At 37.4% G+C, this 12,524-nt stretch overlaps 1 protein-coding gene across 2 annotated transcripts in view; it reads left to right on the plus strand.

Annotated features, from left to right (window-relative positions):
- The window catches only part of LOC124798604 (tRNA selenocysteine 1-associated protein 1), a 66,408-nt gene that overhangs the window by 10,725 nt on the left and 43,159 nt on the right, over nt 1-12,524 (plus strand). Inside the window, exons 2-4 of one of the 2 annotated variants that reach the window (XM_047262077.1) lie at nt 5,799-5,996; nt 7,193-7,349; nt 10,604-10,772. In XM_047262077.1, the coding sequence (XP_047118033.1) occupies nt 5,799-5,996; nt 7,193-7,349; nt 10,604-10,772 (524 nt within the window). The remainder of the gene's footprint in view (nt 1-5,798; nt 5,997-7,192; nt 7,350-10,603; nt 10,773-12,524) is intronic. The other variant, XM_047262078.1, reaches the window with a different exon arrangement.

The following is a 12,524-nucleotide window of genomic DNA, read 5'->3' on the forward strand; positions in this document are numbered from 1 at the left end:
GGTGCTGTAAGCAGTCAGAATGTGAAATGTTCCCTGTTTTGATGCCAGTATGCTGTCTGATGCTTGGAAACGTATGTTTATTTCTTTTGTGAAGTGACTGTTGGTAGAAAGGGTTAAGAAAGGTACAAAATGCAGCCTTGAGGAAATATGGCCAACAGAAACATCTTTGAAGAGGCCCCATGTCGATAAATGGGCTAAAGAATATGATCAAGAAATTCAAAGAAACAGGTGAATTAGGTGGTGCTGCAGGGAGAGGAAGACTATCCATTTCCATGGTCTGTTGTTGATTAAGTTGATTTAGCTACAGGTGACCGAGTAGCACATGCCTCAAATTCTGCAACATGCTGGAGATATGTCATAGGAATTCTCTCTCCTCTGAGTAACTGTTCAAAAGACTTTGCAGTTCATTTTACAGTGGTATCCCTACAAGATTCAGAATGTGCACCAAATGAAGCTCCAAGGTAGGCTACAAAACCATGACTTTACCCTTAGTTTTTGGCATGCGTGGAAGTGGGTGACATGTGGGCAGGGAATATTCTTGGACAGACAAGGCACATTTTATTAAGCACAGTGCTGTAAATGTAAAGAATGTCAAATATGGGCCTGTACTCCTTGACATGTTGTGCAGGAACATCCATTACCCCTTGATTCCAGCTTTGCAAGAACACACACCACTATTTTCATAAGTTGGGATGACACCACCTGTCACTTTCCAGATAGAATATATGCTTTTGGAAACCTCCAGTAATGAGCTTATTGTCTCTAGGCAATTTCATGTTACTTCTGGTTGTGGGGATTACTGAAGGATTGTGTCCATCAGGGGTGTATCAGGACTTCTCCTGATCATAAGGATAGTATATGATGACATATTGCTCTGATTACACCTTATGTGCTGCAAGCAAGTGTGTACTATACCATGTGAAAGATGCAGCATGTTTGCTGAGCCATGAGACCATACTGAACACATACTGCAACTTGTGACCATGTCCTAATAAACATGCTAGAACCATCATTATCGTACGTTTGGTTGTTCCATCTCATTTCCTGCACTCACACCATGTTATGATTGCTTGCAGGACAATATTCTCATCCAGTGGCAGAAGGTGGAACTTCAGTTTTTTTTCCCCCAGCAAATTCCACGAGTACACCAATTAATGAACATACCTACAATGTGTCAGTGCGTACTATGTGTACAGCCCACACTATAGCACTCAGAACACCAGTTTAATAATAACCATCTGGTACAAAACAAAACCAAAACTTATATAAAAAATCCATGAGCCTCACATTACAGTTATTAACAAAAGTATGATTGTATGAGGTATCTCACAGAATCTGTGACTACATTGAGGATTTCTTGGTAGGGAGAATGCGGGAGGGTATCTTGGAAAAAGAATAATCAGTAGATGAAGACGTAACTTCAGGTATGCCTAGGAAAGTGTGCTGTGACCTTAGTTGGTTATATTATATGTTAATGATGTGGCGCACAGTATTAACATCAGACATTTTGCAGGTGATGCAGCTATCTATAATGAAGTACTACCTGGAAAAAAACACCTAATCACCCTGATGAGGTATTTGAAGACCTACACAAAAAGAACAAGTCATTAAAGCCTTGAAATAATGTTTTGTATCTACTAAATGATTCATTTATTTTACTGAACTAGCTTGCTTATCATTGGTTAACGCAAGACTAAGAGCACACATAATGATGAAATGCAAAATGTAAATGTGTACGCATCTCTAAAATCTAGAAACTCTATCGTGAAGCAAATTAAAACTAAATTCAAACATGCAAACCTCTTTCAACACATTTTGTCAGATTTTGATAAGATTTCGAAGCTGTGCAAAGATTGCAACTTGTTTTAAATGCTCAGTTGTGTAAAAATATGCACTTCACAAAACGCAGAAAAGTAGTCTCTTATGACATCATCAGTGGGACACATTTGGAATCAGTTGGCACATTCATATACCTGAGTGTAACCATTTATGTGCCTATGGAATGGTTGTAGATAAGTAGCAGACTTTGGTTTATTGACAGGATACTACAGTCGGTCTACAGAGGAGACTGCTTACAAATCAATTTTGCATCCTCTAGGAGTATTAGTCAAGTTTGTGGGAGCCACACCAAATACGACTAATGTATGAAATTGAATGTATGGAAATAAGGGCATTATGCATGGTTATGCGTTTGTTTGACTCGTGAGAGTGTGTCATGGAAATATTGAATAACTTGGATGGGCACACTCTTGAAGATAGCTGCAGATTATCTTTTGAAAGCCTCCATAAAAAGCTTCAGAGACAAGTGTTAAGTGAAGAATGCAGAGATGATCTTCATCTCCCTCTGTTTCATTTCCAAGGGACATGTAAAGACAAGTTTAGACTGCCCCTCCTCCTCCCCTCTCTCTCTCTCTCTCTCTCTCTCTCTCTCTCTCTCACATACACACACACACACACACACACACACACACACACACACACACACACACACACACAAGCTACCATTCTTGTCTCACTCCATATGCAATTGGATTTGGAAGAAATCCCAACATGTGGGTAAAATTCTTAGTCCCTTCGCCATGCACGTCAGTCATTTGTAGAGCCTGTGCCATCTCGGCCTTCAGACTCACTCATAAATTGAATGCTGCTGTGTCACATACAATCACCAAGGCCTGTGTGATGTGCTGTGGGGAAAGAGTTGGTGACAAATCTGGCGCATCAAGGCTGCGAGTTCCCACTGTGATCATTTAGCTTGCAGTACTGATTGACACTCGACTGCCATTTGTCGCAATGTTGTGATGGTTGAAGAGGAACTGCCATGAGTGTTAGCAGACAGAACATGCAAGGGTTAGAACTTTAATAGTGGCAACTATTTATTTACAGCTCATATATAATAGATACGTGTTTCAAAGTTTAACTGACCTTCAAAGTAGTCACCAGCTTTGTGTATAGCTCATTGCCAGTGATGTGGAAGTCATAAGTGACTCTTAACAGTGCCAGTTGTGTTGACATTTCGAGTGGCGCCGTCTATTGCCCGACGAATTTGTATCAGTTCTGAAGTGAATACTGTGAAGTGCAGTAGGTGGTATAGCATGTAGCAGCTCCATCAGTCAAACAAATTAGTAACAGCTTGCTCTGTATATGCTTGAGCATTTTCCTGCAAAATGAGGGTCAGGTCATGCAGAAAGTGTCGTCACTTCTGTCTCTATGCTGTTCATTTTTGGAACACAACCTACGACCATCTTAGAGACAGAAGTGATGACGCTTTCTGCAGGATCTGACCCTCATTTTGCAGGACAGTGCTCAAGCACATACAGTGCAAGCTGTTCTGATTTGTTTGACTGATGGGGCTGCTAAGTGCTATACCACCTACTGTACTCCCGACTTAGCCCTCGTGAGTGCAACCCAATTTCTAAATTGAAGGAGACACTTCACGGCATTCGCTTCAGAACTGCTACAAATTCGTAGGGCAATAGATCACGCCGCTTGAACTGTCAACACAACTGGCACTGCTAAGAGTATCCTACGACTTCCACGTTTCTGGCAATGGGTTATACACAATGCTGGTGACTACTTTGAAGGTCAGTAAAACTTTGAAACACGCATCTATTTTATACAAGCTGTAAATAAATAGTTGCCACTATTAAAGTTCCAACCCTCGTATATTCTACAGAAGAGACTCTAAACAAGCCGGAATAGTTCCCGCTGGGATAACTTCGAGCCACTACTTTTTTGATTTTATTAGGAATTTGCATCATTGATGCAGATGTTGTCAGATTTTTTCCTGAAGTTTTCTTTGCTCATTCTTATAACCACTGGATATAAGAATGCCTAATTTGATATTCACACCTGTGTAGTTTATGAACAGCATCATCCTGAAATTATAAAAACTAATGATTTGCAGCTCATAGTCTTAAAATTACAAATAATTGTCAAATGAAAATTAATTAATTAATTAAACAGGGGCTTTCATTGTGTGCAACTTTCCCTTCCACTATGAGTGCTTGAGCCAAGAGTTATTCATTACCTCAATCCCAAGCAGCATGATGCGCATGCTGACTGCCTCTAATGTTGATGTAGATATATAAATCTTCCAAAGGACACTGCAGACTTGGAATTGTTATCTTTAATTAACTTGTAAAAGCTTAACGTATGTAGTTAAAATGAACTGAACAATACTGACTAATCACAAAACAGTGATATCTGGGGGATGGGTGGATCCTGATGCTGGTTTTGGTAAACTCATTTAACCTACATAGGAAGAATGAAACTCGTGATACTCACGAAACACATCAGTACATTTATAATAATATTAAGAAACTGAATAAACATATCTTAACAACATACTTAACCGTCAAGAAACACCATATGTAAAAAAAGTAAACTAGCCAGACGTTAAGAGTAAAACATGAAGAATAACTGGTTCTTCAGTAACAGCAGCACCACCCTGGCTCATGCTGACTGCTGCTGCCATGCAGCAGCTGTGCTCAGTTTCTGCTGGAGTACTGATTATTCTTCGTGTTGTCTGTACCTGCTAATACATATTGATAAATCGAATATTGCACTAGGATAATTTCGGATCACTCTGTGAAATGGATATGTATATAAAGTTCTGCTTTAAAAATCGTTTTGTTAATAATGGGAAATAAATTGATGCTTTCCATTGATGCTGTGTGTCACATGAAAGACATTATGAGCAGTATTTGTTTGGGCTGACGACGGTTGCTCATTTAAAAAAACGAAACTGCAAAATATCTTCTGAAACACCAGAGAAATTGCCCTGAGGACACACGATAAGAGAGAGCAAGTATAGATCACAAGATTCTGGGTATAAATAAATATGATGGAAAATCAAACTATCAGTTTCCAGGCTAACACAGACCACAGGCTACTCTACAGAGCAGTCTGTCACCACAACCTAGACTTCATGTTTGCATATTTTGGCTTACAAACCTACAGCCAAACTGTCACTTTTCTGCATAACCTGGATTTTGGGCTACACTACAGAGCAGCTTGACATCAGAACATAGATTCCACCTTAGGATGAAATCATTAATATTATTTCAACATAGTTTCTGCAGATGTGCTGCATATATCAGTAACAGAAACACCAGTAAATGACAAAAGCAAAAAATGAAGAAAGGGCCATTTGCACAGTATGAGTAAATTTGTGAGGTTTAGCCCAGATTTCTGTTAAATACATCAGATCTTACATTCATGCATTAATTGTATGGTTGTCCCTTAAAGTTAGCAGTAATATTTTAATAGGAAGGATACTATTGTCTTCACCTTTCTTTCATGTTTGCCACACAGTGCTGTTTAGGTGTTTACTTTTGTCCTCTATTTGCAAGCTCATCAGTGTGAAATAAGTTGGGTGTTGTAATATATTTGTGCAATGTTTATCTCCTTTAGTGGACTATACAAAATATGGCTTACAAGCAAATATCTCATAATCTCTAAATAATGGCTTCGAATTATTGAGGCAATGATCAATCTATATTGACAGCACCTGTTTGAAGTTACAAGCAAAGCAGGAATCAGTAGAAATAAAAATTAGTACATGTTTGTTATTAGTTGTATTATTTGATTGCAAACCCACATATACACTAGACTGTTATATTTTTGTGTGTATATCAGTAAACATTGTGAGAAACCGTTACCGCCGAGCTATAGAAATTGTTGCAGGTGAGCGAAGACCCTGATTATATCACTGTTCAACTTTCCCTTCAGTTGTCATCTGTAAATATTTAACACTTGTATTTCCCTATCATGAAGTCTGTCTTTTTGTAATGTTACAGTTAGAACCCTATATGACAGAAAGTTTTATTATGTCTGCATTTCAAAGAATGGGAGAGAATCCTCAGAATGTTAAAGTTATGAGAAATAAATACACAGGGGAGCCTGCTGGTTACTGCTTTGTGCACTTTGCAACTGATGAAGCTGCACTGAATGCAATGCACAAATTAAGTGGAAAAGTTATTCCTAACACTAATCCAGTGAGTATTTGATTTCAGCTATTTGTAAGCATGTTAAACATTAGTTGGTCATTTAACAGGCCATACACTTTTCGCTTCTTCATTTTTAAATGCTTCCACAAAGTATACAAACCACGGTTTCAAGTTTTAGCTTTATGAGTTCAGAAACTTTCCAAAAGGAAACTGGATTATGCTAGTGCACTTTTTCACTCAGATTCCATAAATTTTGTATTGTGGTATTTTACACAGTGACACATGTTTGCCTCACTGATATGAGTGCTGAATCTCTTGAAATTAGCTGGAATGACAAGGGCATCTGTCAGTAATTACTAAGTAAAGGTACCATTGCTTGAAACAAGTGCTCATGCTTGGGGATAATTATTTTTATTCATGTATTAACTGTACCAAATGATCTTATTCACTGGTAGAAGTAGTGGATACACAGAACACTATTAGACTATGTAGTAATGTAACACTATTACTAGAATATGATTGTAATTGCATAGAACTGTTATACTAATTCCCTTTCTTCTTGTTTTTTACCCTTCTTCATGTGTGTACACTTGTCACTGTCTTACTTAGTTACCTCTGGCCAGTTTATTTAACAGCTAACATAATGGATGTCAAAGGTAATTCTGATTTAATAACAGTCTTTAATTTTTGAAAAGTATGCAGAATTACCTTTTTCCAACATAGTGTTTCTATTCTCTTTGTAGAATAATGAAATTCCTTTTTGTTGTCATACTTCTAATTTTCATTGAAAATTTATGTTGCATTTTAAAATTGCTTGCCTGTTAATGTGTTTGATGAATAGAAAATTGTAGCATAATAGTTTGCAGATTATGTCCCAATTGTGAACTTCTTGAACAATTTGCAGTAAATCCTGAACAGAAGCAGTGAGCAATGAGTGCTAGTCAGTGAAGAGAACTGTTTTAAGTACAATTAGTGCACGTTGGTGCTAATTTTTGGGGCCTTGAGATATTAGCTAAGAATTATTGTTGTAAGAGCTGTAAAACAATAAGCCAAAAGTCACTTTTGCTGTACATAAATTATTAACAAAACATAGAGTATGTTCTCTGAAAAGCTGTATCATGATCTCCCTTCTAGACGTTGTCCATTGCATAAGCAACAATACTGTTCCACCAAGTATTGTTATTTGTTTACTGTATGTATGCACATATTATCATAAACATATTAAATATTCTGTGATTTTTCAGCCTGTACGATTTAAACTAAATCATGCTGGGACGACAGGCCGACCATCAGGTGACCGGGAGTATTCTCTGTGGGTGGGTGACTTAACTCCTGAGGTTGATGATTACACACTGTACAAAACGTTTGCATCTCGATATCCATCAATCAGAACAGCAAAAGGTAAGCTTATTGTCAGTCTATTAAGAATATTTATGTTTGATAGTAGTGGTAGTTAAGTAACAGAATTTTTAGGCAGTAGACTGTTTTTTACTTCATTGCATGTAATTAATGAAGGATTTTTAACTGCCTTTTCGAGTTTCTGACATTCACAAGAGTCTCAACTCATGAACATGATGGTTGTTGCCATTCATGTTAATATTACTGTTTGGTTGTATCAGTGTAAATTCATGTTTTTCCCATTTCTGGCTGGTTATTCAGATGACATGACCACAAGTGTATATAAAACACTCATTTAACATAACTCCGTAAATAACATTGTGAAAATGAGTAGCATACCGTAAACCGTTCATACTTCATTGATGTAGTTTTGTAAAATGTGTTCCTAGGGTTCTACTCTTTCCACCTGTAGGAAGGAATATAACCTTTTTAAAGCATTAAGGCAGGAGCTCTGAGGTGTTGGCAAACAATTATAAGTTGTAAGTTCTATAAAATAATGAGTCAAGAGTCACGTTTGCTGTGTGGAAATTACTACCAAAGCATAGAATATATTCTCTGAAAAGCTGTATCATAATCACTCCCAGTGCATGTGTTTTTGATTTTGACATTTTATATTGAACAGCTGAGGTCCCCTCAACTATCATGTATAAATGTGGAGTTACAGATACTCAACTTACTGTCAGTAGTGGAATGTATGATACCCTTTGGGGTTGTTTTGGTCTTCATTTCAAAGACTGGTTTAATGGAGCTCTTCATGATTTTCTGCTCTTTGCAAGCCGCTTCATTTGTGCATAAAATTGCAAACTACATCCACATGAACCTGCTTGCTGTATTCATGGTTCAATCTTAAGATGACTTGCAGCATAGTAGCTGGTGAGAGTAGCTGTTTTGATTGAAATCAAATGTCCTCCATCGATACTGACAGCTTTCTCATCACAGCCAACGTAATCAGTGTTAGCTAGCATATGACAATATGTCCAGTGATCCTATGTGTTCTTGAAATAAACTATGTTATTAATCGCAAACACTGCAGTGGGTGTCTTCAGTATATAATTTTAATCACAGGATGAAATTAACGTAGAAACAATATAACTACAATAAATTCAGCAGACAAGATTGAAAGCTTAAGTTGATATGGAGTGGAAACAAGTGAGTATTGGCTTGAAGTGATACATTGCTCTAAGACATATACTGAAAAAGCTACAGCCATCAGCAGTTGTGCAGAGTATTCGTAGGGTGAATAATTAATGTTCAAGCCTTGGTCTCCCTCTACAGTATTTACCCCATGTACTCCCCGTACTTCCCTCCATAGCTAAATTGACTGTTGATGCCACAGGATGTGTCCTATCAACCAGAGCTTTTGTTTAGTGTTGTGCCACAACACTTTTTTGTCCCCAGTTCGGTTCAGTATCTCTTCATTGGTTGTTCAATTTAAGCCATCTAATCTGTAGTATTCTTTTGTAGCACCACATTTCAAAAGCTTCTATTATCTTCTTGCCCCTACTGTTTATCATCCATATTTTACTCCCACCTAATATTACACTCCAGACATATACATTCAGGAAAGACTTAACACTTAAATTTATATTGTGAGGGTAATCCAAAAAGTAAGGTCCAACCAGCTGCATACTCTCTATACCGCTTACGAACATTTTGACATCCATGCAGGACTCACCATACACTTCGTCAGTTGGTGGTGGATTTCAGTCGGGGCAGTGCCCTTTGCGTTCAAAAACCGAATAACTGCGCGCAATTCGCACTTGGCAGTAACATCCAACGCGAGCTCCATTCTCATAGGCTGCCAAGCCGAGATGAGGGCCTCAGTGCATGTTTACACACAGCGCGTGTAGCACTCTTCATAACAATGTGACCAACTGCCACACAAACAGAGTTCTGTACTTATAAGAAAATAGGAGACTTTACTTTTGGGATTACCCTCGTAGATGTTAAAATATTTTTCAGTAACACTTTCCTTGCTTTTGCTAATGTGCAATTTATATCACCTGTACTTCAGTCGTCGTGGGTTATTTTGCTGTCCAAACAGCAAAAATTTTGTAATCAGTGTCTCCTTTCGTAATCAAATTCTCTGAGTTGTCATGTGATTTAATTCAACTGCGTTCTGTTACCTTTGTTTTACTTTTTTTTTTTTTCCAACTGTTCTTCCAAGTACATTTCTGGCTCTGACTGATGTATGACGTCATTGGCAAACTCCCAAGTTTTTATTTATTCTTTGTTGGGGTTCAAAGTTTACATAGCGTAAAAAAATTCCTGCTGTAAATATAGGTTTTCCTTTTTTCAGTCTATCTTCGTAGATACATTACAGAGGCAGTATTGCCACAAGTTTCTACATTTCTCTAGAACCCAAAATGATCTCTCATGAGGTAGGCTTTTATTGTTCATTTCATGTTTCACTATATAACTTTTGTTCTCATTTTGCAACCACATTTCTCTGTGCTGTACTTACTTTTCTTGCTTTCATGGCACATACCTGGACAGTGCACTTGTCCGTGTCATGATGCTGTGCTCTGTTATTCTCAGAAGACAAAAAAAATCTAGCATATCTTAGAGGACATCATACATTTTCAGTGTTGGCAAAACGTGAGAGCTTTATGCTGCACTGGAATGATTTAACAAGTCTCATGCAAGTATTTGGGAATTTAAGTAAAGCCAAACATGAAAAGTTGTTGAAAATACTGAGAAATCTGTGGTCAACCTTACATGCACTTGTGCCCATGTGTATGCATGTGCTATCACACCTTCACAAAATAGGAAATAAAACATTGAAATAGACATTGTTCCTTCAGATTTCTTCTTAATTATATTATTTCTTGTTATACATGGCTGGGGCAGTTTGTTTCCTTCAGTGTCTTCTACTGGTGAGAGTGTGGGTTGGTGATAGTTTTGGGGAAAAACATATAGTATGCCTGTATTACATTGTGTTGTAATGTTTTGTCCAGCAAAAGATTTTTGTCGTAGAATAAAGGAATGTAGAAAATTGTACAGGATTGGATTGGTGCCAAGAGCATTGTGACCGAGAGCATCAACACACCCATGTGCCACATTTATTGTTAATTTTATGATGGAAACTTCCATGGAGTAAAACCAGTCGTAGACTCAGTGCTCAATAAAATTATGGCAGTGAGAGACACCACCCTGTTATATGTGAAGTCAAAATTTTGTATTGTATTACCGAGTTATTTATTTTATTGATTTAAATAAAACATTGAACGTTTGGTGACGCTTATTCTTTGTTTCAGTGATACTAGACAATGCTGGTTACAGTAAAGGTTATGGCTTCATCAGGTTTGCCAATGAAGAGGAACAGAAGCTGTGCCTTATCCAGATGAATGGATACAAAGGACTTGGCGGGAAACCCATCAAAATAAGCAACGCAGTGCCGAAACCACACAGGTTTACTACCACAGGGTAACTCTTGTTCGTGTGTTTGAGAGACTGTATGGGACTGCCAGCTGTTTCACATTTCATAATTTGTGTAATGATGTGAAACAGTGAGCAGTACAGTATGTTCAGTCCCCTGCATGTTTAAACTCGCATTTGTTGTCTAGATGCGCTAGTCCTGGTAGGATGTTATTAATTGATTTCAAATTCTCCCTTGTGTTGTATAGTTTACAAATATCTGACATAAACTGGTGGGTAACTTAGGTCTGCTGTCAGTTATCATTTTGATAGATCTTTTCTTTTTGGATTTACTAGTTCAGAAACACAGAACGACAAAGTAAAAAAATCTATTATATACATGAAAAGTTTGTATCGTGAATTAATGTAAGTAGGAAGTTAGGTAGGTAGATAGATAAATAGATAGACATTGGTAGATATTTACTTTCTGAAACTTAACAAATACAAAATAAAACTAAAAGTTTTATTTCAATTAATGCATTTTCAGTTAACAACAAATTAATGTAAAGAAATGTAAATAACTTCCATGTGTTAAAGACTGGCAGTGATAAGTATTCTGCCTGAACACATGTTAGTTACATTGTTCTCAGGACTTCAGAATCAAAGGTGAGGGTTAGAGGACTAGCAGATGTAGAAGAGACAAGGATGAGCACATTACAATATCAGGTTCACTGTATGTTTTGAATCTCATTAGTATTCATCTTTCACTTTTGGAAACGCATGTTTGAAGACAAATGAGGTAGAGAGAGGAAGATGAAAATGTGTGTGATTGGTTAAGTTGTAATTTTGAACCAAGTACTTGTAATTGTTTGTGTTGGTAACTGATGGAATACAAAATAAGAAATAGCCAGGCTTCTTTATTAGAGATTCAGTTTTTAAACCTGTGAAGGCATTGTTGACCAAGTAGAGTGGCGCAGTGTTAAGACTCTGCACTCGTATTGCAGAGGACAGCAGTTCAGTTTGTGTCTGGCAATCGACACCTAGTTTTTCCACAGTTGCTGAAAGTTGCATAAGGCAGGTGCGGAAATGGCTCCTTTTGAAAGGGCATGGCTGGTTTCTTTCCGCCTCATTCTGCAATCCAATCCGAGTCATTTAGGTATTTGATCTTTATATTTAATACACAGAATAATGAAAATAAAATACTTAATGACATGTTTGGTCATAATATTCTGGTCAGTTGTAATCCTCCCATTGTACTATGTTTTTCTCCAACCAGTCACGGTTCCTTGGTACGTTTGTTATCTATCTCATTCTTATTCCTCTCTCTGAAATAAGTGCGCCTGTTTTGTTATTACTTTAAATTATACTTTCGTCATTCCACTTTGCACTTTTTATACAAAGCTAACAATTGGTCTTCAGAAACCAGCTCTAATTTCTCAGTTTTTCTTTTGAATGCAGTTACTATTCAGTAAGTGATTCAGTAATTCCGTGAAAACCCGACTTCTTGACTGTGCATATATCTCTATCTTTTGCTGTTTTCCATTATTTTCTTCCTCCTCCTCTTTCTTTTTCAATTTTCCTTTTATTCGTCTCTCTCCAAATGTTAACTATTGTTTTTGTTTTGTTTTGGTTGATATCTTTTAGTAGCCTCTTGTGGCTGGCCTTGGACATAAACACTCTGATTTGCATTGTGCACATTATGTAATATCCACACTTAGAACTGAAATAGTTACATACTATTATTGTACCTGTCCCTTGTCATTATCTGGTTTCAATCTGGGAACTGGGGTAATGCACATCCTCCACCAGGGGGCTTGCTGC

This window comes from Schistocerca piceifrons, chromosome 5 (genome assembly GCF_021461385.2).
Source record: "Schistocerca piceifrons isolate TAMUIC-IGC-003096 chromosome 5, iqSchPice1.1, whole genome shotgun sequence".
NCBI classification, from domain to species: domain Eukaryota; kingdom Metazoa; phylum Arthropoda; class Insecta; order Orthoptera; family Acrididae; genus Schistocerca; species Schistocerca piceifrons.